Below are 22,224 nucleotides of genomic sequence, written 5' to 3' on the forward strand. Positions count from 1 at the left end.
ACAAGGCAGGATGAATCCATGCTTTCATGTTGTTGACGCCAAATTCTGACCTTACCATCCGAATGTCGCAGCAGAAATCGAGACTCATCAGACCAGGAAACATTTTTCCAATCTTCTACTGTCCAATTTCCATGAGCTTGTGCAAATTGTAGCCTCAGTTTCCTGTTCCTAGCTGAAAGGAGTGGCACCCGGTGTGGTCTTCTGCTGCTGTAGCCCATCTGCCTCAAAGTTCGACGTACTGTGCGTTCAGAGATGCTCTTCTGCCTACCTTGGTCGTAATGGGTGGCGATTTGAGTCACTGTTGCCTTTCTATCAGCTCGAACCAGTCTGCCCATTCTCCTCTGACCTCTGGCATCAACAAGGCATTTCCGCCCACAGAACTGCCGCTCACTGGATGTTTGTTCTTTTTTGGACCATTCTCTGTAAACCCTAGAGATGGTTGTGCGTGAAAATCCCAGTAGATTAGCAGTTTCTGAAATACGCAGACCAGCCCTTCTGGCACCAACAACCATGCCACGTTCAAAGGCACTCAAATCACCTTTCTTCCCCATACTGATGCTCGGTTTGAACTGCAGGAGATTGTCTTGACCATGTCTACATGCCTAAATGCACTGAGTTGCCGCCATGTGATTGGCTGATTAGAAATTAAGTGTTAACGAGCAGTTGGACTGGTGTACCTAATAAAGTGGCCGGTGAGTGTATGTGTCTTGTACATGTGTCTATGCAAGAAAAGGTTTTTAAGGGGTTTTCTACATTATTGAGCTGCTTCATGACTTCCCATAACTGCTGTAATCTCAAAGGGCTGATCACGGGTGCTCCCGCGACCAAAATCGTGGGTTCACCCGTGCCCCGCCATGTTCGCAGGCGCTCGCGCTGCTTACCTCTCCCTGCTCCCGATTCCCATCCGTGTGCGTGCGTCCCCCATCTCTTAGGGCGCACGCATGCCGGTTCAGGAAATTTAAAGGGCCAGCGCATTGTTAATTGGTGCTGGCCATTTCCCAGAAGGATATTTAAGTCTGCCTCTCCCATAACACCCTGACGGATCTTTGAGCCTATGCCATAAAGAAAGCTTCCCTGCGATATCCCTTAGTGTTCCTGGTTGTTCCTTTTCCTATGTTCCTGTGTGTTCCTGCTCCTGAGTTCAGTGTTCCCGTGTTCCTGCATTCCCATGCTCCAGTGTGTTCATGCGTTGCTGTTCCCGTGTTCCTACGTTCCTGCTCCCGTGCTCCTGTGTGTTCCTGTTCCCGTGATCCTGTGCATTTCGGTCTGTTCCTGTGTTCCTGTTCCCTTCTGCCTGGACATCCCGTTGCTGACCCCGGATTGGACTTGACCTTGCATCTCTGCCGCCTTCCTGGACCCTGTGCCTGAACTTTACCACAAGACGGTCTCCTGCAAAGGTACCTCGACCTTGTACTGCCTCACTCCACTGGGTCCCCCTCCTGCTGGGACTTCTGTGGTTGCAGCTCCATGCTCCTGTGCTTAATTGGAAGAAGGGGGAAATCCTTCACTGGGGCCAGATTGCCAGCCCTGTTGCATGGTGGTTCCTAATCCAGTACCCGTCATGGTCTCTCCGGTGGTGATAATCGGAGTTTAACATTTTTTTTCTGTAATGGGACCAAGGATTATCAATGAAGCTTCATTACAGACACCTTACAGCTGATTATTGCCGTCTGGGACCAAAGTAAAAGCATCCAGAGAGCTTCAACAGAGGTCACAGTGGGCAGAGGGTCCGTCTTTAACTATGGGTCGTCTTTAAGTCGGGTGTCCTTAAATAGGGGACCGCCTGTATTTACCTATGCAAACATGGAATATGGTAGAGAAAGCTTATATATTTAAAGAAGAATCCATAGAAGAATCTATTTACCAGATAGGGGAAAATTTTGCATCGTGCAAACTGCATCCCCACAGAACAGCAGCGTCAAACTGTGTTCATATTACATATATCGTCATTGTGAAAGGAGTCCAATCCTTTGTCCTAGATTCATAGACTGACATGGACATGTCTTTCGAGCCTAAGGGCGCAGGTTATCGATCGCATGTTTCCCAGGAAACTTAAGTTTTGATAAGTTTGATAAGTTTTGCGTTTATTTACAAAGAAAAAATGATGAATTTTTTGAAAAATTTGCCATTTTCAAAATTCGAAATCATCGCGTTTTCAGGCAGCTAGATTTACCACCTAAATAACTTGCTGAATAACATTTCCCATATGTCTACTTTACATTTTCATAATTTTATGAAATGTCTGGATAATTTATTTTTATGTCACGCGGCTTACAAATTGATTATCGATTTTCCGTATTTACTATTTTGGGGATAAATACTGTTTTGAATGAAATTTTACATATTTAGCATTAAAACCACCCATTTTCAAATCTGCTTTCTCAAACTATCAGAAACCGCTTTTAGGAAGATTGTTAACCCCTTGAGATCTTCATAGTAAATGAATCAAAATGGAGGTGAAATTTAGAATGGTCAAATTTTGTCGCATATACGTTCATTTAACCCTAAAATTTACACATTTCCAAAAGATAAGAGAAAACCCACCATACAATTTGTTATGAAATTTCTCCCGAGTGCAGAGACCCCCCAAATGTGGCCATTACTTGTTTTATGGGCGCACAGTGAGGCGCAGAAGGGAAGGAGGGACCTGCAGCTGCCAGGATTTTAGTTTCCTCATTGGCCCATTTTGCAGGCTATAAAATTTTCGCTTTTTTGTTATTAGGGCCACGTGATGGCATTTTTTTTGCGGGATGAGATGCTTTTTCCAGTGCTACTATTTTGGGGTTGGTATCCCAAAATGGTAGCATCCCGAGAAACATCAATTCTGTACTGGATTTTTTCCTTTTTTTTTTCCGTGTTCACTGTATAGCCTAACAATCATGTTATCTTTATTCTACGGGTCGATACGATTACGGGGATACCAGACTTGAATATTTTTTCTTATGTTTTACTAAATTTGCCAAATAAAACCCTAATGTGGGGGAAAATCTATCACTTTTGCATCGCCATCTTCCAAGTGGCATAACATTTTTACTTTTTTTGGCTACAGAGCTGGTTGATGGCTTGTTTTTTGCAGGACATGTTGTACTTTGCTACAGTATCATTCTGGAGTACATATGTATTGTTGATCACTTTTTATTGCATTTTCTGTGGAATTCAATAGGTAAAATCTTTTTGGCAGGTTTCTAAAGTTTTTTTTGCCTGCGTTCATCGTACAAGTTCAATAGTTATTTACTTTTATTCTACGGATTGTTATGGACACGGTAATACTATATGTGTGAGGTTTGTGTTATGATTTAGACTTTTGAGCGTTATATGTCTCTTTATGTGTTTTGGGGCTTATGGGTATTTTTGATTTATAAACTTATTTTTTATTGAATAAAATTTTATTTTTTAACTTTTTTACTTGTTCCACCATGGGACATAAACATCATCTGATTGCTTGTTCATGATAATACTCTGCAATACTGATGTTTTGCAGGGTATTAGCAGTGTCAGCCTATGCACACGCAGAGAAGCGTGGACTGCCTTCAGGCATATCTGGGTTCCGATCGGGCCCCAGAGATGCCATAGCAACGATCGGCGCCCCCAAAAATGTGGCGGGGGGGGGGGGGGGCGATCTAGGGGAAAGATCCCCAAGGCCAGGTTAAACACCCGTGATCGGACCCCACTCAGAGCCCACTGACATCCCTGCGGGTGAATGGAGAGGGCTGTGGGTGAATGGAGAGGGCTCACAGGAGGGCTCTCCATAGCCGGTAAGTCTTTGCTGCATATTGCAGCAAACACTTACCGGTAACACCCGCTATCATTGCTCTTATAGAAGAGTTTGCAACCAAAGCCTTTACATATGAGAGTAATATACAGTCATGGCCAAAAGTTTTGAGAATGATACAAATGTTAATTTTTACAAAGTCTTCTGCATCAGGTTTTATAATGGCAATTTGCATATACTCCAGAATGTTATAAAGAGTGATCAGCTTAACATCAATTAATAGCAAAGTCAACTTTTTTCCCCCAAAACACATTTCAACTTCATTGCAGGCCTGCCTTAAAAGGAGCAGCTAACATAATTTCAGTGATTGCTCCAGTAACACAGGTGTGGGTGTTGATGAGGACAGGGCTGGAGATCAATCTGTCATGATTAAGTAAGAATCACACCACTAGGCGCTTAAAAAGGAGGCTGGTGCTTGACATCATTGTTTCTCTTCTGTTAACCATTAACATCTGTTAAGAGTATCACAGCTAGAAAGATTGCACCTCAGTCACCAATCTATTGCATCATCAAGGAATTCAAAACGGCTCCAGGGCGCCCAAGAAGGGCCAGCAAGCGCCAGGACCGTCTCTTAAAAGTGTTTCAGCTTCAGGATCGAGCTACCAGTAGTGCAGAGCTTGCTCAGGAATGGCAGCAGGCAGGTGTGAGTGCATCTGCACGCACTGTGAGGCGGAGACTCTTGGAGCAAGTCCTGGTGTCAAGGAGGGCAGCAAAGAAGCCACTTCTCTACAGAAAAATCATCAGGGACAGACTGATATTCTGCAAAAGGTAAAGGGAGTGGCTGCTGAGGACTGTGGGAGAAGTCATTTTCTCTGATGAATCCACTTTCTGATTGTTTGGAACATCTGGAACACAGCTTGTTGGGAGAAGACAAGGTAAGCGATACCACCAGTCTTGTCTCATGCCAACTGTAAAACATCCTGCAACCATTCATGCGTGGGGTTGCTTCTCAGCCAAGGGAATCGGCTCTCTCACAGTCTTGCTTAAAAAAACATCCATACGTGCATGGTTCTATAAATATCTACAGCTTAGACATGTTGAGGTATTGAATAGGATATTGAAAGCAAAATCCACTAAAGGCCTAATTTCATATTCCTACACTATACTGCTCAACGACTCCACAAAAGATGTGTCATTAAAATGTAGGGCAAAATGGGAAGGAGATGTGGGTCCCCTTGAGGATGAACAGTGGACTGAAGCATTGGAGTTAGTACCAACTCTTTCCCCTAGCGAAGCTCGTAGGATGTCCCACCTTCTTCTGCTACATAGAGCCTATAAATCCCCCCAAATTTAGTACCAAATAGGGGTTAGATTCACTTCAGAATAACCAAGATGTGGTACTGAAGATGTGGGGATACTTCATATGATGTGGGACTGCAGAGAATTGGAATCTTTTTGGAAATCTATTTTGGAGTTAGTACGAAAAGTCTTCTCCATTTTTATAGAAGAAAGCCCTCTAGCATGTTTATTAGGGGTCTTAAGGGTCGATAACTTGACAGAACCAAATAATATCGCAATTCAGCGCTCCCTATACCAATCCAGGAAGGTTATAGCCGCTCACTGGATAAGGCCTCGGCCTCCAGACAAGAGGGAAATAATAAATTGTTTGAATGCGATTATACGTCTGGAATATAGTACATACGCAAAAAGGAATTGTATTCCGAAATTTGAAAAGATATGGGGCACGTGGATGGACACGCCATATTTATCTCTTAAGGGCAAGTTTAGAATATCAGCTATCTTTGGTAAAATAGGTAATGGGAGGATTTCCTTAAAAACGGCACGATTGGGAATAAGGGCATTGGAGGGGGAGCTGGCTCACGGGGGAGGGGAGAGAGGTTTGGGGAGGGAAGAGAGGGGTATATGTTAATATCTCCATGTGTGTAAGTTGGATTATATCTAAACTATCGTAAAAGCATAGTACAAAAAACGAAACAATTTTGATGCTATATTATGGTTGTAATGTACATTTGTAACATTGGATAATAACAATAATGACTATGGTAGTTGTTGTGCATATCTCCCTCTTCGTTGTACGTGTTGGGTTTGTAAATGGCGGGGGGGGGATTTTCAATAAAAATATCTGATTTAAAAAAAAAAACAAAAAAACACATCCATGAATAAAGAATGGTACCGGAATGTCCTCCAAGATCAACTTCTCCCAACCGTCCAAGAGCAGTTTGGTGATCAACAATGCCTTTTCCAGCATGATGGAGCATCTTGCCATAAAGCAAAGGTGATAAGTAAATGGCTCAGGGAACAAAACATAGAGATTTTGGGTCCATGGCCCGGAAACTCTCCAGATCTTAATCCCATTGAATCGGTCAGAATTTGGTCCAGAAGTTGATTGAGAGCTGCCAGGGAGAATTACAGAGGTTCTGAAGATGAAGGGTCAACACTGAAAATATTGATTAACTGCATTAACTCATTCTAACTGTCAATAAAAGCTTTTGTTACTCATAATACGATTGCACTTGTATTTCTGTATGTGATAAAAAACATCTGACAAACACACAGAAAAACCAGAGGGCAACAGATCATCTGAAAATATAATATTTGTGTCATTCTCAAAACTTTTGTCCATGACTGTACAATGGACAAAAGTGAAAATCATCACACAAGCCCCACATGGTAAGGTCATGATTAAGACGCTATGCATTGAAACTAAACTGGTATTCCGTCATGCTATGCTGGATGAACTATTATAACTCTCAATTAAGAAGATTACGCCTATCCCCTGGTGGTTTGTGCTAGACGAATGTTCTCTTTTTTTCATATATTTTTCACTGTGTGCATAACTACCTATACAATAAAAAAAACATTATTGAAACTATATGAATATTGTATAAAATACACAAAAATTATGATTTTTACCTATCTTGTTAAAAAAAAATGCAATAAAAAAGTATCTATTCCAGTATAGAACAGGTGTGAAAAACAACATATTCTGCAAAAAATAAGCCCTTACAAGTCCACATTAATAGAAAAACAAATATTTTATCACACCAATGAAATACTAATAATAATAATACTCACATGTGTAAGTATACACAGGGGCGCACCGGCCATGAGGCGAGTAGAGATTCTCGCCTCAGATGGAGCGCCTCCTGCTAGACGAGGGAGCGGCGTCGGGCTCCCACCCACCAGCATGTTTTCCGGCAGGTACATCTCCATCGCTTCCGGCTTTCCGCGGCCTGGACTCACATTCCCGGCCGGCTTCTCCTACAATGTGACCGCTGGCAGGGGCATGCTGGGGGGGGGGGGGGGTGTCGGCACGCCCTCTAATGAATAAGGCCAACTGCCAGCACACCAGATACACGATCCGACCTCTTATTTGGCAAGAGGTCGGATCGGTTTAATTCAATTTACTGCACATAAATTTAAAAAAAAATGGCTAGGGAGAAAGGGGCTGGGGGGAGGATTATGGGGGGCACATTTGGTGGATGGGTTTTTCGGGGTGACAGGTCCTCTTTAAGGTAACTTCTATGTATGTATGTATGTATGTATGTGTGTGTGAAATAATTTCCTATGTGAACAAAAGGTTGACGGTATATTTAGTCGATAACACAGCATGGTGGCGACATAGTGACCAAGTTCCTCAACGTATCTGGTGAAACACCCAAAAAATTAGCCTGACACAGCTCGTTTGCCAAGGGGATGACATGTGGAGGCAGCCATGGAGACGACTTCCATGATTAAGAGCGACAGTATGGGGCATCCTTATTGCGCTGCTATGATTGAAACTTCAGGTCTCCAGCATGGCAGCGACAGATGCGCCAAGGTCCATTATGTATCTGGTGAAACACCCGAAAATTCTGCCTGACACAGCTCGTTTGATAAGGGGATGATGTGCTGTATTTCCTCTCGCGCTTCAGCGTCTGGGGTATAGACAGTTGAACGTTGGGCATGTAGACAACGGTGGACGCTGTGGAGGCGAAATGGACAGGAAACAACAGGGGCAGCATGCATGGATGCCTCTGAGGCTGCCTAATCTTGGGATGGAGCTGGCGGCCCGCTACCGGGCGAGCTTTCGCCTGTCCAAGCCCCTGCCTCTCGGCTCAACCCCACCCAAAATGGGCCTGGGGGCCAGAAGCGTTTACTTTGTAAAAATTATAATTTTCAAAGCAGGCGGGGGCTACAAACAGCAATTCTAAGAAGCTTTTGTATAAGATCAAGTGTAGTACTGTTCTTATAAGTAATTGGCTTGGTTATGGCGGGGGAGGGTAACGTTAACAGATGCGCAAGTACCGCTGAAATAATATCGGTAAATGACAAAAGTTTGGCGGATTTTGTGGATAACACAGCAGGGTGGCGACAAAGTTAACAAGTTTGATGTGGAAGCCATGAAAACAACCCAAAATTCTGCCTGACACAGCTCGTTTGCTAAGGGGACGATGTATGGAGGCAGCTATATGGACGACTTTTGGAGGCAGCTATGGAGATGACGTGTGGAGGTAGCAATGGAGACAATTAAATTTGGATAGTGCCTGTATGTGGCAGTCCAAAAAAGTTTTCAAACCAGAGGACCGGGTAGGTGAAAAATTAAATACATGGAGTACAATAGCTAGAGCCAGTTGGCCCTGGCAAAAAATAGCCAGTTTCCTCTGCTTTAGTGTACAAAGAGAAGGAGAAGGAGGAAAATGAGGAGGAGTGCATACATTATTCAGGTTAAGCTGCTTTCACCTGGTGGAGAATGGAAATCCTGAGAAATCCAGGCTTTATTCATCTTGATAAGCGTCAGCCTGTCAGTCGGTGATGATACCACCAGCTGCACTGAAAACCCGCTCTGACAACACGCTAGCCGCAGGGCAGGCAAGAACCTCCAAGGTGTACAGCGCCAGTCCGGGCCACATGTCCAGCTTTGAAACCCAGTAGTCGTAGGGAGCTGTGTGATCATTTAGGACGATGGTATGGTCAGCTACGTACTCCCTCACCATCTTCCAGTAAAGATCAGCCCTACTCTGCCGAGACTGGGGACAGGTGACAGTGTCTTGCTGGGGTGACAAAACTGGCAAAGGCCTTGTAAAGCGTACCCCTGCTAGTCCTGGACAAGCTGCCTGCTCGCCTACTCTCCCTCGATACTTGTCCCGCAGAAGTACGCCCTCTGCCGCTAGTGCTGTCAGAAGGGAAATACTGATTCAGCTTGTGTACCAGGGCCTGCTGGTATTCATGCATTCTCACACTCCTTTCCTCTCCAGGGATGAGAGTGGAAAGATTTTGCTTGTACCGTGGGTCCAGGAGAGTGAATACCCAGTAATCGGTGCTGGAATAAATTCTTTGAACGCGAGGGTCACGGGATAGGCAGCCTAGCATGAAATCTCCCATATGCGCTAGACTCCCAACACGCAAGAATTCACTCCCCTCACTGGCCTGACTCTCCATTTCCTCCTCCTCCAACTCCTCTTCTTCTGCCCATACACGCTGAACAGTTAAGGACTGAGCAATGATCCCCTCTTCTTTCTCGCCAACATTCTCCTCCTCTTCCTCCTCATTCTCCTCCACCTCCTCCGATATGCGCTGAGAAACAGACCTGAGGGTGCTTTGGCTATCAACAAGGAAATCTTCTTCCCCAGTCTCTTGTGGCGAGCGCAAAGATTCCAACTTCATGCTGGCCAGAGAATTTTTCAACAGGCCAAGCAGCGGGATGGTGAGGCTGATGATGGCGGCATCGCCACTGACCATCTGTGTTGACTCCTCAAAGTTACTCAGCACCTGACAGATATCAGACATCCACGTCCACTCCTCATTGAAGACTTGAGGAAGCTGACTGACCTGACTACCAGTTCTGGTGGAAGTTGACATCTGGCAGTCTACAATCACTCTGTGCTGCTGGTAAACTCTGAATAACATGGTTAATGTTGAATTCCACTGCGTGGGCACGTCGCACAACAGTCGATGAGTGGGCAGTTGGAGGCAGCGCTGCGCTGCCCTGAGAGTGGCAGCATCTGTGCTGGACTTCCTAAAAATGCGCACTTCATGAGCAAATCAGACAGACTGGGGTATGTCTTGAGGAACCGCTGAACTATGAGATTTAACACATGGGCCAGGCATGGCACATGTGTCAGTCTGCCGAGTTGCAGAGCCGCCACCAGGTTACGGCCGTTGTCACACACAACCATGCCTGGCTTCAGGTTCAGTGTTGCCAGTCACAGATCAGTCTGTGCCGTGATGCCCTGTAATAGCTCTTGGGCGGTGTGCCTTTTATCGCCTAGGCTCAGCAGTTTGAGAACCGCCTGCTGTCGCTTAGCGACGGCACTGCTGCTGTGCCTAGAGCTACCGACTGATGGCGCCATGCCCTCGGGTGGTAATTCGGAGGAGGAGGCATAGTAGGCCTCAGAGACCTGGACCGAGGTAGGCCCTGGAATCCTCGGTGTCGGCAGTATATGAGCAGCCCCAGGGTCAGACTCGGTCCCAGTCTCCACCAAGTTAACCCAATGCGCCGTCAGCGATATATAGTGGCCCTGCCCGGCAGCACTCGTCCATGTGTCCGTGGTCAGGTGGACCTTGTCAGAAACGGCATTGGTCAGGGCACAGGTGATGTTGTCTGACACGTGCTGGTGCAGGGCTGGGACGGCACATCGGGAAAAGTAGTAGCGACTGGGGACCGAATACCGAGGGGCGGCCGCCGCCATGAGGTTGCGAAAGGACTCGGTCCTACCAGCCTATAGGGCAGCATCTCCAGGCTGAATAATTTTGAGATGTGGACGTTGAGGGCTTGGGCGTGTAGGTGGGTTGCACTGTATTCCCTCTTGCGCTCCAGCGTCTGGGGTATAGAGAGCTGGACGCTGCGCATGGAGACATTGGTGGACGCTGTGGAGGATCGTGGAGGTGAAGGTGTGGTTTTCGCCCGGAAGGTGTTTGTGCCGGGGTCCTGGGCAGGGGGCTGACTAGCAGAGACAGCAAATGACACAGGGGAAGGAGCAGTGGCGGACTCGGCCAGAGGTGAACGGCCTTGGTTCCATTGAGTGGGGTGTTTAGCATTCATATGCCTGCGTATACTGGTGGTGGTTAAGCTAGTAGTGGTGGAACCCCTGCTGATCCTGGTGTGGCACAGGTTGCACACCACAGTCCGTCGGTCATCCGGTGATTCTTTAAAGAACCTCCAGACTTCAGAAAATCTAGCCCTTGCCACGGGAGCTTCACTACGTGAAACATTTAGCGCTGATGCACCAGCTCTGGCCCTGCCTCTCCGTCTGGCCCCACCACTGCCTCTTCTAACCTGTTCTGGTATAGGACTCGCCTCCGTCTCACAAGCACTGTGTTCACCCGGCCTATCAACCCAGCTTGGGTCTGTCACCTCATCATCCTCCGATCCTTCAGTCAGCTCCGCCCTCGGACTTCCTGCCCTGACAACAACTTCACCACTGTCTGACAACCGTGTCTCCTCATCGTCCGACACCTCTTTACACACTTCTTCCACTACGTCAAGAAGGTCATTATGACCCACAGACTGGGACCGGTGGAAAACCTGGGCATTGGGAAAGAGCTCAGCAGCAACCGGACAATTGTTTTGTGACTCTGGGAAGGGTCCAGAAAACAGTTCCTCAGAGTATGCCGGTTCAAATGCTAAATTTTCCTGGGAGGGGGCAGACTGGGGGGAAGGAAATTGAGGTGGAGGAGTGCTCACTTGGGTAACATGGGTGGACTGCATGGAAGACTGACTGGTGGACAAATGGCTAGAAGCATTGTCCACAATCCACAACTTCACCTGTTCGCACTGTTCTGGCCTCAACAGTGCTCTACCACGAGTCCCAGTAACTTAAAACATGAAGCTAGGGAGTGTAGCTATGCGGTGTTCCCCTGCTCCCTCATCAGCAGGTGGTGTCTCACCCCGCCCAGGACCATGGCCTCTGACCCCTGCAGTAGTTGGACGCCCACGCCCTCGTCCTCTACCCCTAGCCCTCGGGTTCAACATTTTTAAAATTAAAGTCTATTATATAGACAAAACAGAAATATAAACTGTAAAAAATCTTTGTGTTTTTTTTAATTTTTTTTTTGTGTTTTTAATTTTTTTATAGAACAAAACGTGCAGAAAAAATCACACAGGAACCACAGAAGATGATGATTGCTATGGCTAGTTTCTAACCTACACTGACAGCACACAACAGGATTTTGTGCTGTGCCTGTGACTTTCAGTTTTGAAAAAAATAAATAAATAAATCATCAGACTTTGCCCAATTCAATCAAACCCCTAATAAATTGTCCCACTTAGGTGTTTGAGATGGATGTGTGTGTCACTAAGAGCTAAATAGAACGTTCGCAAGTCTCCCTGCAAATTCGTCACAATATGGTACTAGCTGCACTACTAGTGCCAGCAAGCCCAGCCACAAGCAAATAAAAAAAAAAAAAGTATAACGTTATTGTAGCCCTAAGAAGGGCTGTTGGGTTCTTGTAGAATCACTCCTGCCTAACACTATTCTAATAGAACACCCTAACGCTTTCCCTGACCAGCAGCATCTCTCTCCCTAACGGCATCCAGACAGAGAATGATCTGAGCAGCGTGGGCAGGGGCTAGTCTATTCCAGGGTCACCTGATCAGGCCAGCCAACCACTGCTATCAACATGTAAGTGTACCACGTGATGCTGAGTGTAGTGCAGAGCCTCCTGGCTTGTGATCGGCTCTGTTTCTGGCTGCCAAAAATCTAAACGCCGCGAGATGACATTTTCTCGAGCAGGGGAGCATTTTCATCGGAGCACCGAGCAGATGCGAGTATGGTAATGCTCGGACGAGTATGTTCGCTCATCTCTAATGAGGAGTAAAATCCCCATATACTGACATACTGTAGTATGGCAGTATATGGTAGGATCTTACAGACAACCTAGGGTTAAAGTACCCTAGGCAGTCTGAAAAATAGTAAAAATTAAAAAAAGCTTAAAAATATATATATATAATAAAAAAACCTATAACCTCAAATCACCCCCCTTTCCCTAGAACTCATATAAATATAAAAACATAAAAAATCATAAACACATTAGTAATCACCGCGTCCGAAAATGCCTGATCTATAAAAATATGATTACGGTTTTTCACTGTGTTTAACCCCGTAATGGAAAATCGCGACCCAAAGTCGAAAATGGCACTTTTTTGCCATTTAAAAAAAAAAAATCTATAAAAAGTGATCAAAAGGTCGCAAAGTCCTAAAAATGATAACATTGTAAACGTAATCAAAATCCGCAAAAAACGACACCACCCACAGCTCCGTACACCAAAATATAAAAAAGTTATTAGCGCCAGAAGATGGCAAAATCCCCCCAATTTTTTTTTAAATGTATGAAAACATTATAAAACCTATATAAATTTGGTATCCCCGTAATCGTACCGTCTCAAAGAATAAAGTGGACATGTCATTTGGGGCATACAGTGAAATCCTTAAAATCCAAGCCCACAAGAATACAGCACAAATACGTTTTCTTACCAATTTTACTGCATTTGGAATTTTTTTCCCGCTTCCTAGTACACGACATGGAATATTAAATACCACCATTTTGAAGTGTAATTTGTTACGCAGGAAATAAGCCATCACACAGCTCTGTACATTGAAAAATTTAAAAGTTATAGATTTGTGAAGGTGGGGAGTGAAAAATGAAAATGCAAAAATGAAAAAGGGCTGCAACGTTAAGGGGTTAAAGGAAACCTACCATTTAGGGTGCGGTCACACGTCGCGTTTACTGCATGTGTTTAAAAACGCATTGCTACAGCTGAGGGGAGATTTGCCTAATTAAACAGCTGTTAATGCTTGCATTTACAAGTGTTAACGCATTGTTAACACATGCGTTTTGTAAATGCAAGTGTTAACAGCTGTTTAATTAGGCAAATCTCCCCCAGCTGTAGCAATGCGTTTTTAAACACATGCAGTAAACGTGACGTGTGACCGCACCCTTAGAAACACCCATCATTAGGCAAACATACCTTTAGGGCGCGTTCACACGTTACGTTTTGACCTGCATTTTCATAGCGTTTGAAACGCATATGCAACAGCTGAGGAGAGGTGATTTGCCTAATTACATCACTGTTAATGTTTCCATTTACAAAACGCATCGTTAACGCATGTGTAAACATTGCATTTACAAACATAAACGGTAATGTAATTAGGCAAATTACCTCACATCAGCTGTTGTATATGCGTTTCAAACGCAATGAAGACGCAACCAAAACGCAACGTGGGAACGCGCCCTTAAACAGGTGTTGTTATGCAGATGCCGGTGCAGGTCTTGTATTGTGCAGCAACTGGCGTGTTTCGGTGGCAAAACACTTTTTAAATCATGCTAATGAGCGTTCAGCGCACCTGTGTTCGCCACACAGGGCGCTTGACATTTCAGTATTATCCTAATTATTCACGCTTACTTGCTTTTGACTTTAAAAAATGCATCAGACAAACTAAACTTAGGAATGTACCCTCACCTTCTTATATACAGTCCAGCACTGTCTCCTTACAATGATGTAATTATTCTTCCTGACCACATGAGGGCGCCGTCTTACAGGAGCCGCTAATTGTTGTCTAAAGGAAGGAAAAGTCTCGTTTATCATTTGTTGCCGGTGCATTATGGGAGTTGCAGCCCATGTAGAGTCAAGGAGATGTCCGCTGCAGCAGTAAGGACTCGGGCTCGGGTAATGTAGTGTCTTTCTGTAGATTGTGTTTATAATATTGTAAGGGATTAGCAGCTCTCATGGGCCTTATAGTGTCACTACAATAGAAGCTATTGCTGCAGAAGTCACATTGTCATGAAAGGTGGACGACGACCTCTGTGAGAATAACCTGAGCTTCTGCTTAGTTTTGTTACAAGGGGCCATAACATATGCATGGATTACAATGTATGACTAATATATATATCCCTGCATAATGTATATAGTTGCACTATATTGTATATAGCTGAGCTAGACCACTTTGGAGCAAATATCTTCTGTAGAAATCTCCACGATGAGTGTGCTGGTTTCTCAGACCACAGGCTGTATTTGAGCTTTAAGTTTCCATGTCATCTACCAAAATTGGAAGACGAGTTGTAAGCACAGATTGACTAATACTACCAAAGGCCCCTTTCACACAAAGCTGCTCGGTTTTGTGGAAACGGACCTGTGTGCTGGTCAGATCCCACAGACTGATTTATCTTCCCAACATAGACATTACAAGTCCCAACATCAGACATTACAACATGGCTTAAAGGACATCTACCACCAGGATGAAAGACTGTGGGGCATATTTATTTATGCGCCAGCGTATGATAGCCCCGCCACTGCATGGCGTAAAAAAAAAACCCGCAGCCGGCGACTTTTCACATATGAAAAGTCGCCAGCAGCAGGGAGTGCGCAGGCGCGGGGACAGTAACGCCCCTCGCCTGCCCACTCCCGGCCAGCCGCGCCCCCCCCCCTTCACGCCCCTTCACACCCCACTGGCGTGAAGGTGGCGTATCGGAGCAAAAGCTAGCAATAGGCTAGCATTTGCGATTATGTCAGGGCCTGATAAATATGCCCGTGTATGTCAATGAGCCTGACGGGCTCCAGGTTCCATTGACACCTATGCATCCCGGAGCCCCTGAAGCTCGTATGCATTCATCCTGGTGGTAGATGCTTTTTCAATTACGGTAGAAAAATATGGTAGAATTTAATGGTAAAGTGTCACATTGTATTTCCTTGTCTAATGATTTGTAGTAAATGTCGTAAACCATTTAGAAATGTGTTGTTTCGTAAATCCATTCCTTTTTCTCAACCTGTCAGAAATGTCACAGTAAAAAATAATTTACTAGTTATTTACCTACAGAGTACATTGAACATAATATATACATAAATATAAATAATATGTGTACACATATATGCATATTCATGCTGTACCATATTGTTGCTGATACAGATCAGTAGACTGTGATCCATGCTTTTCCATGGACTTAGACCTGGTGCTAGAGCAGAGATAAGGCTGACATATTAAGGGTCATAGTCAACTGTAAATTCATGTTTTTGTAAGTGGAGACGATCTGCCTTAGGAAAATTCCAAGTTAATTTTTAAGTGTTGTGCTGTATTCCGCTTCTAAATTTTTCTTAAAATTATAATTTTATTCTAGTAACAGTTTATTAAATTTCTAGAATATTCCAAGTGAATAAAACGTAAAGGAAATCTACCATCAAAATTGAGTATTATAAACCAAGGACACTTACTTATAGATACATTCGGCATGACATAGTGGTAATAGTCTTATGTTTGTATCCATGGGCTCTTTCCTTCTAAAATCAACTTTTAAAATGATGCTAATGAGTCTGAGCTACCCTAGTCCCTCTGTGATCTGGCTTTACAGGCTGTTACACTGTCTCACCATCCTCCCATGCTTCCTCAGCACTTGTGCAGTGAGCAGGAAGTGCTTCTAAGGTGGGGGGGGGGGGAGTGTAACAGCCTATAAAACCCGATCACAGAGGCTCATTTGCATAATATTAAAAGTTGATTTTGGAAGGAAAGAGGCCATATAAAAAGATTACCAGTTACAGTGCATGGATCTATGAGTAAGCATTTATCATACCGCGGTTTATCATGCTTGATTTTGTTGGTAGATTTCCCCTGACTGTATTTGGTGCAATGTCCATTATATGTGTGCAGCTATTTATGCCATACATTTACAATACATTCTATTACAGGAAGAACCTTTCTAATGAAGCGTGCTACCAGCTCATCACACTGTTCTACCAAGACATCTGGCTCAAAATATTACACAACTTGAAGGTGTAAGCTCTAAAAATGAACAACACGTTAAAGTACTGGAGGGAGGCTGCAACCCTAATTTTAACAGCTGGATGCCAACATGTAAATTCTGTTCCAAAAACCATAATCCTGGGTTCTTCTAAAGGCCACCCGAAGAAAACCACCTTTGACTATGAAGTTCTTTTTCTACAACGCAGTGAGAAAAGTGGGTTCATGCCAAGTGCATTTGTGTTTCCTGGAGGTCTTGTTGAACCATCTGATTTTTCCAATGATTGGGTGAAAGTTTTTGCGAGACATGCACAGAAACCTAACTTTGGGCTTGGCATAGTAAAGCAGCCTTGTGACACCAGGCCTCCTATGTTCATCACTGACAGGAGGAAGTTTGGATCCCTGGTCCCTGGTGAGGTGGCCTTCCGGATCTGTGCTATAAGGGAGACCTTTGAAGAATCTGGTATTTTATTGGTGGTTTCAGAAGATTCAAATATTGAAGACAACCAGAAGTTTATGGGTGCCTATGATCAAGATTATGAAGCTGTAGCCAAATGGAGAGAGGAGGTTCAGAATGATCCCATGCGATTCATTGAAATGTGCAAGGAGCTTCGATGTGTTCCTAACATCTGGGCCCTTCATGAATGGGGCAACTGGTTGACTCCAGTGTTCTCTAAAAACTCCAGGGCCAGGCGCTATGACACCGCTTTCTTTATCTGCTGCTTGCCAAGAAAGCCAATCACTACGGATGACCAGAAAGAAGTGACATCCTTCAAAGTGAGTGCCCACATCAGTCAGCTGTTACTACAGAGCATACTACTGCTATTACTTTAAGCCACACAATTCTGTCGGGTCAGCAGTATATTTGGCGCACGGACCTTTTTGTTGTGAGACCACGTCCCTTTTGCCAAGCTAGTCATAGGAGAGATGGAAAACTGTCTAAAACCCTTCATAAATGTGGTGCAGTCTGTTTTTTTTAGTGCAAACTACGACAGAATTCTGTTGTGGATGGATACATAAATCTCCCCCATCATGTGCATCGTGACCAAAGTGATTTGCCTCTGTAATCATTATCATGGACTTTTTTGGTAATTTTAACAAACACTTATATTTTGTCAGAATGATCATGTGTTTTGGCACAAGGGGGGGGGATTCATTAAAGGGGTTTTCCCACAAAGGAAAGTTAACTTGCTTATCAGTAGGGGTCTCAGTGCTCCATCGGACCCCTCGTCGCTCTGTCAGATAAAGGGGCAGACGGCTGCGCGTGACCGTTCTGCTCCATTAATCTCTGTGGGGCTGACTGAAATTGCCGAGCACCGCGCCCACCGATCTCCGTCAGCTCCATTGAGATTAACGGAGCATAACGGTCAAGGCTGTAATTTTGTACTCTAGTCTAAAAGATTACAGCCTCTAGATCAAACACAAGGCCTATGGGCTCCCCTGAAGCATCACGTGAAACCGGTAAATGTGATGTGTTGAGATCATCACTGGAGCAAACAAGTTTACTGCTGGCGCTACTTTGGGAGAGCGAGGAAAGGTAATTTACATGTTTGTTTTTTTCCCCCACAGTGGGACAGGGAGGTCTCAGGGGGCCCTGTGGCTGCTCTAGGGGGCCCTGTGGCTGCTCTAGGGGGCCCTGTGGCTGCTCTAGGGGGCCCTGTGGCTGCTCTAGGGGGCCCTGTGGCTGCTCTAGGGGGCCCTGTGGCTGCTCTAGGGGGCCCTGTGGCTGCTCTAGGGGGCCCTGTGGCTGCTCTAGGGGGCCCTGTGGCTGCTCTAGGGGGCCCTGTGGCTGCTCTAGGGGGCCCTGTGGCTGCTCTAGGGGGCCCTGTGGCTGCTCTAGGGGGCCCTGTGGCTGCTCTAGGGGGCCCTGTGGCTGCTGGGGAGGCACTAGTGGCTACTAGGGGGGCACATACAGGCCATGCCGGTGTCTCAGGTAATTGTTATTTAACAATATATTCAGCTTTGTGGTTGCCCTAAAATGCCCTTTTTTTATTTATTTTGCTAATGCTTTATAAATACTATCACAACTAAACTGCTCGAGTAGATACATTTAAAGGGGTTGTCCGAGTTCTTTAAAAAAAGCTAAAAGTGGCCGGGACAGGGCTGCTTAAAAAAAATAAAGATGTACTTACCTCCCGGTGCCCTCCCGTATCCAGCGCTGCTTTCGCTCCGGTCCGGGCGCCATGTAAACAAACATGGCCGCCGGAGCAGCGCTGGATTCAGCTTCCGGCCGGCCGTGGCCGGGCACGCCTATCCGTCCCTATACACAGCATTGTGTATGGGGGCCGGAAGGTTGTCGGGTCCGGCCGGAACTGAGTCCAGCGCTGCTCCGGCGGCCATGTTTGTTTACATGGTGCCCGGACCGGAGCGACAGCAGCGCTGGATACGGGAGGGCACCGGGAGGTAAGTACAGCTTTATTTTTTTTAAGCAGCCCTGTCCCGGCCACTTTTAGCTTTTTTTAAAGAACTCGGACAACCCCTTTAAACAGAAATAAAATGATGTGGCCACTTTAAGGCAAACCACAAAACTGTAAACCCAGTGTAAATTCGTTTGACATCCCTGCTCTAGATATATAGGGAGGTACCATGCACCAGCGTAATAATCCTGCCCCCCCCTCCCCCCCATTTGTCTTTGTATCTTGTATTGTTAATGCTAAATGTAATGTTATATGGTTATATTTTTTAGTGGTGGACACCTCAGGAAGCCATTCAAGAATGTCAGAAAAAAGCCTGGATTCCACCTCCTCAGTTCTATGACCTGAGCAGATTGTGTAACTTCACACATCTCGAGGAGCTGCAGCGATTTGCTCTTCATCGTGCTTTGGAAGGCATTGATAGATGGATGCCTGTTATTGTACATGCCAAGGATGGTATGGTGCATACATTACCAGGTGCGTAACTTTTAGGTGTGTCTGTAAAACCTTAAACTATTTACTACAAAAATCTGTCAAAGAGGTTAAAATATTTCAAAAATCTATTTGTAATGGTTACCTGGAAGTAAAAATACCTTTCTATGTGTTATTATGATGCTTGTTCAGCCTCTATTCTGCTCCACACAGAAGCAGATGTGGGAGGGGCCTAGCAATCAGCCTTCAGAGTCTCCTTCCACCTGCTGTGCTCAAATAGTCCCTGCACATACTAATCCCCAGCACAGCAGGAATCTGCTATTGGTGCTGTGTGTCACCTACCAAAGCCCTGACACTGCTTCCTCTCCTTTTAATCATTGTCAATATATACTTAAATAAGAAAATACATGACAAATTAGGGGGCATTCCGCTGCTCAGTCTGACCGTGCGCCAGATTAAACATGCAAAGTCCAATAGAAATGTGTCACACGCCCCATGTTAAAAGTTCAAAAAAAGTTGGTGCACTCTGTCGGGGCAGTGCAGGCGCACCAGATTCATGAAGAATGTGCGCCAAAAATCCTGAATCTGGCGGCCCCTGCACACTACACAGGTCACTGCACATAGTACACACTGCACTGTTTTTAGTAAATGTACCCCTATGCATTCTCACAGCATCCTGGTCGGTCAGGCTGACATGCATGGCGGAAGTCTAGGTGGGTGCAGGGGAGGCAAACCTCACGTGTATCGTCACTCCAAAGTGACTTCGAAGTGAGGATACGCATGGAGTTTGCCGTCCCTGCATTTTTCTAGACCTCCGACATATTTACACTTTACTGTCCGTCTGACCGACCATGATGCTGTGAGAATACATTGTTTTGCTCTTCTTGTATGCATTTACATGGACCTTTTTAGTTATTTTTATGACTTTTACTAATAAACTTTTTTGTTTTTGTATGTTACTTTCGGGCCGTTAATTGCATCTCTTTCTGTATATTTTGTAAGGAATTGCAACTAATTCACTAGATAGATAGATGGATAGACATGAGATTTCTGCAGCCTCCTGTGTGACCTGACTAATGGTGGAGGGAGGAGAGGGCTGCTCCATTGCTATGATCCATGTTGGGGGGGACTCCCATGTCTGGCTGCAGTTACCTTGTATCTGCTGCTGGAAGCACCTGTGGAGCTGCTAAGCAGTGGACATCACAGCACAATCCCTGCCCCTCCTCCTGTCTCACTTCCTATTGGCTGCAGTGTGTCAGCTGATCTCTGTGTGGAGAGGAGCTGTGAGCCTGTGGAGTGATCTGTAGTGCAGAGCAGCTAGCTGACTCCTTGTGCGCAGACTCGGCCAGATCAGCTGTTGCTCAGGACGGGACACAGCTACCACCAGGGGGCGCCAGCAACCAGAACAACAACTGAGTTATCTCAGTAAGGCTGCAGATTTTGTAATAAGTGTAAATGGTGAAAGTACTTGTCACAATGCATTGGACTCAATTACAGCCATTTGCTATGGTGACACAACCTTTAAGCAAAGTGTAACAAAAATTAGAGAACAATGTGTAATCACTTGATAATGTAATCTCTATTGATAAGCAGTAGTGTTTATTTTGAAAAGAACATGACGACCATAATTGGAGAACAGCAATGACTGTGGCACAGATTATGATTACATTTTCTTAAGGTTACTCCAAGCAGTAGGAAATGCACAGGCCTTTGCTTTGAATGTTTACAGCAAACCACTAGTCTCTCACACTGCTCTGGTGGTATTTTGATCCACTCTCCTTCAGTCTCTTTTACTTCTGGACCATGGAAACCTAGAAATACAGCATGACTATGAGATGACCGCTATTGAGAGCTGAATAGAAAATTCCCATATTTTTTACCGCAACATTAACAGTGGATATGTCTGGTTCTGTGACACCTAGAAACGGAATCCTGGTGGAATATTAATATGACCTGAAAATATAGTTTGGCAACTGTTAGGACATCCTTTCACATGCTTTCTGCATGGGGTATGTGCAATTAGAACTTCTACCGATTGTATTGCCTTCATGAGGGGGGTAATTGTGTGCCAATCAGAGAGGAAAAAAAACTAAACAAGTTTTATAAATCCCCAACAATGAGTTCAGGTAGCTTCTAATATCCAGGCACAATTATATGGGATGGTCATCTCCTGCTCCTTGTCACTTTTTGCCATGTAGAAGTACTGACAGACCATATTGATTACATATTTCCTTGTATTTTTGCAGGAGATGAACTGTACCCTGATGATCCTGATGCCAGTGGACAGGACCAAAAAATATATTCAACAGACAGAAGAATACACGAGCTTGTTCAGGATGGAAAGCACCTCCATAGACTATTACATGTAGAGGGGGTTGTGCAGTTATTCATAACTATACAACCTAAATATAAACATCTCAATCCAACCTTCCTGCAGAGTGACAATGACATAGAGCCCAAGAGCCACCTTTGAATAGAGGAACCTTAACATTAGAGTTTTATCATAGAAATATATTTGCATATATTTTTATTATATACTGTTTTTATTGTGTCACCCTTATGTCTTATGCTTGATTTACATGCAGAGCTGTAATTAAAGGGTTGCTTGATGCTTTTTTCCATTGTACCAGAAATGGTGCCATCCTTGTCTATGGGCTTTTTTGACTGTGCAACAAAGTTTGAAAGGGGCTGTCTGTTAGGCTACATTCACACGATGTATGCCCGCCGTACTCTAGTACGGCGGGCATACATTGGTGCTGCGGAGAGGAGCAGGGGATGCAACTCACCCCCGCCCCTCTCCATAGGAAGATACGGTGCCGTATCACGAGAAAGGATAGGACATGTCCTATCTTTTCCTGGGCTACGGAGTGGTACGGTGCCGCACGTGTGCCGTGAGCCCATAGAAGTGTATGGGGGACGTATATCGGCTGTACAT

General features: G+C 45.0%; 1 protein-coding gene and 1 long non-coding RNA gene across 3 annotated transcripts in view; one reads left to right on the plus strand and one right to left on the minus strand.

Moving 5' to 3' along the window:
* LOC140070572 (uncharacterized) overlaps positions 1 to 14,234 on the minus strand; it is a 32,045-nt gene extending 17,811 nt beyond the window's left edge. Inside the window, exon 1 of the long non-coding RNA XR_011848948.1 lies at positions 14,175 to 14,234. This is a non-coding gene — a long non-coding RNA (uncharacterized lncRNA). The remainder of the gene's footprint in view (positions 1 to 14,174) is intronic.
* Positions 14,221 to 21,907, plus strand: NUDT19 (nudix hydrolase 19). 2 transcript variants are annotated; one of them, XM_072117225.1, is made up of 4 exons: positions 14,221 to 14,363; positions 16,392 to 17,220; positions 19,130 to 19,334; positions 21,536 to 21,907. In XM_072117225.1, exons 2-4 carry the CDS (start codon positions 16,492 to 16,494, stop codon positions 21,760 to 21,762), a joined length of 1,161 nt encoding a protein of 386 aa, XP_071973326.1. In that variant the 5' UTR covers positions 14,221 to 14,363; positions 16,392 to 16,491; the 3' UTR covers positions 21,763 to 21,907. The 2 variants fall into 2 exon arrangements, with proteins under 2 accessions (XP_071973326.1, XP_071973325.1); XM_072117224.1 differs by having other exon boundaries at positions 14,241 to 14,381.
* The last annotated feature ends 317 nt before the right edge of the window (positions 21,908 to 22,224 follow it).

This window comes from Engystomops pustulosus, chromosome 7, assembly GCF_040894005.1.
Source record: "Engystomops pustulosus chromosome 7, aEngPut4.maternal, whole genome shotgun sequence".
Classification (NCBI taxonomy): Eukaryota; Metazoa; Chordata; class Amphibia; order Anura; family Leptodactylidae; genus Engystomops; species Engystomops pustulosus.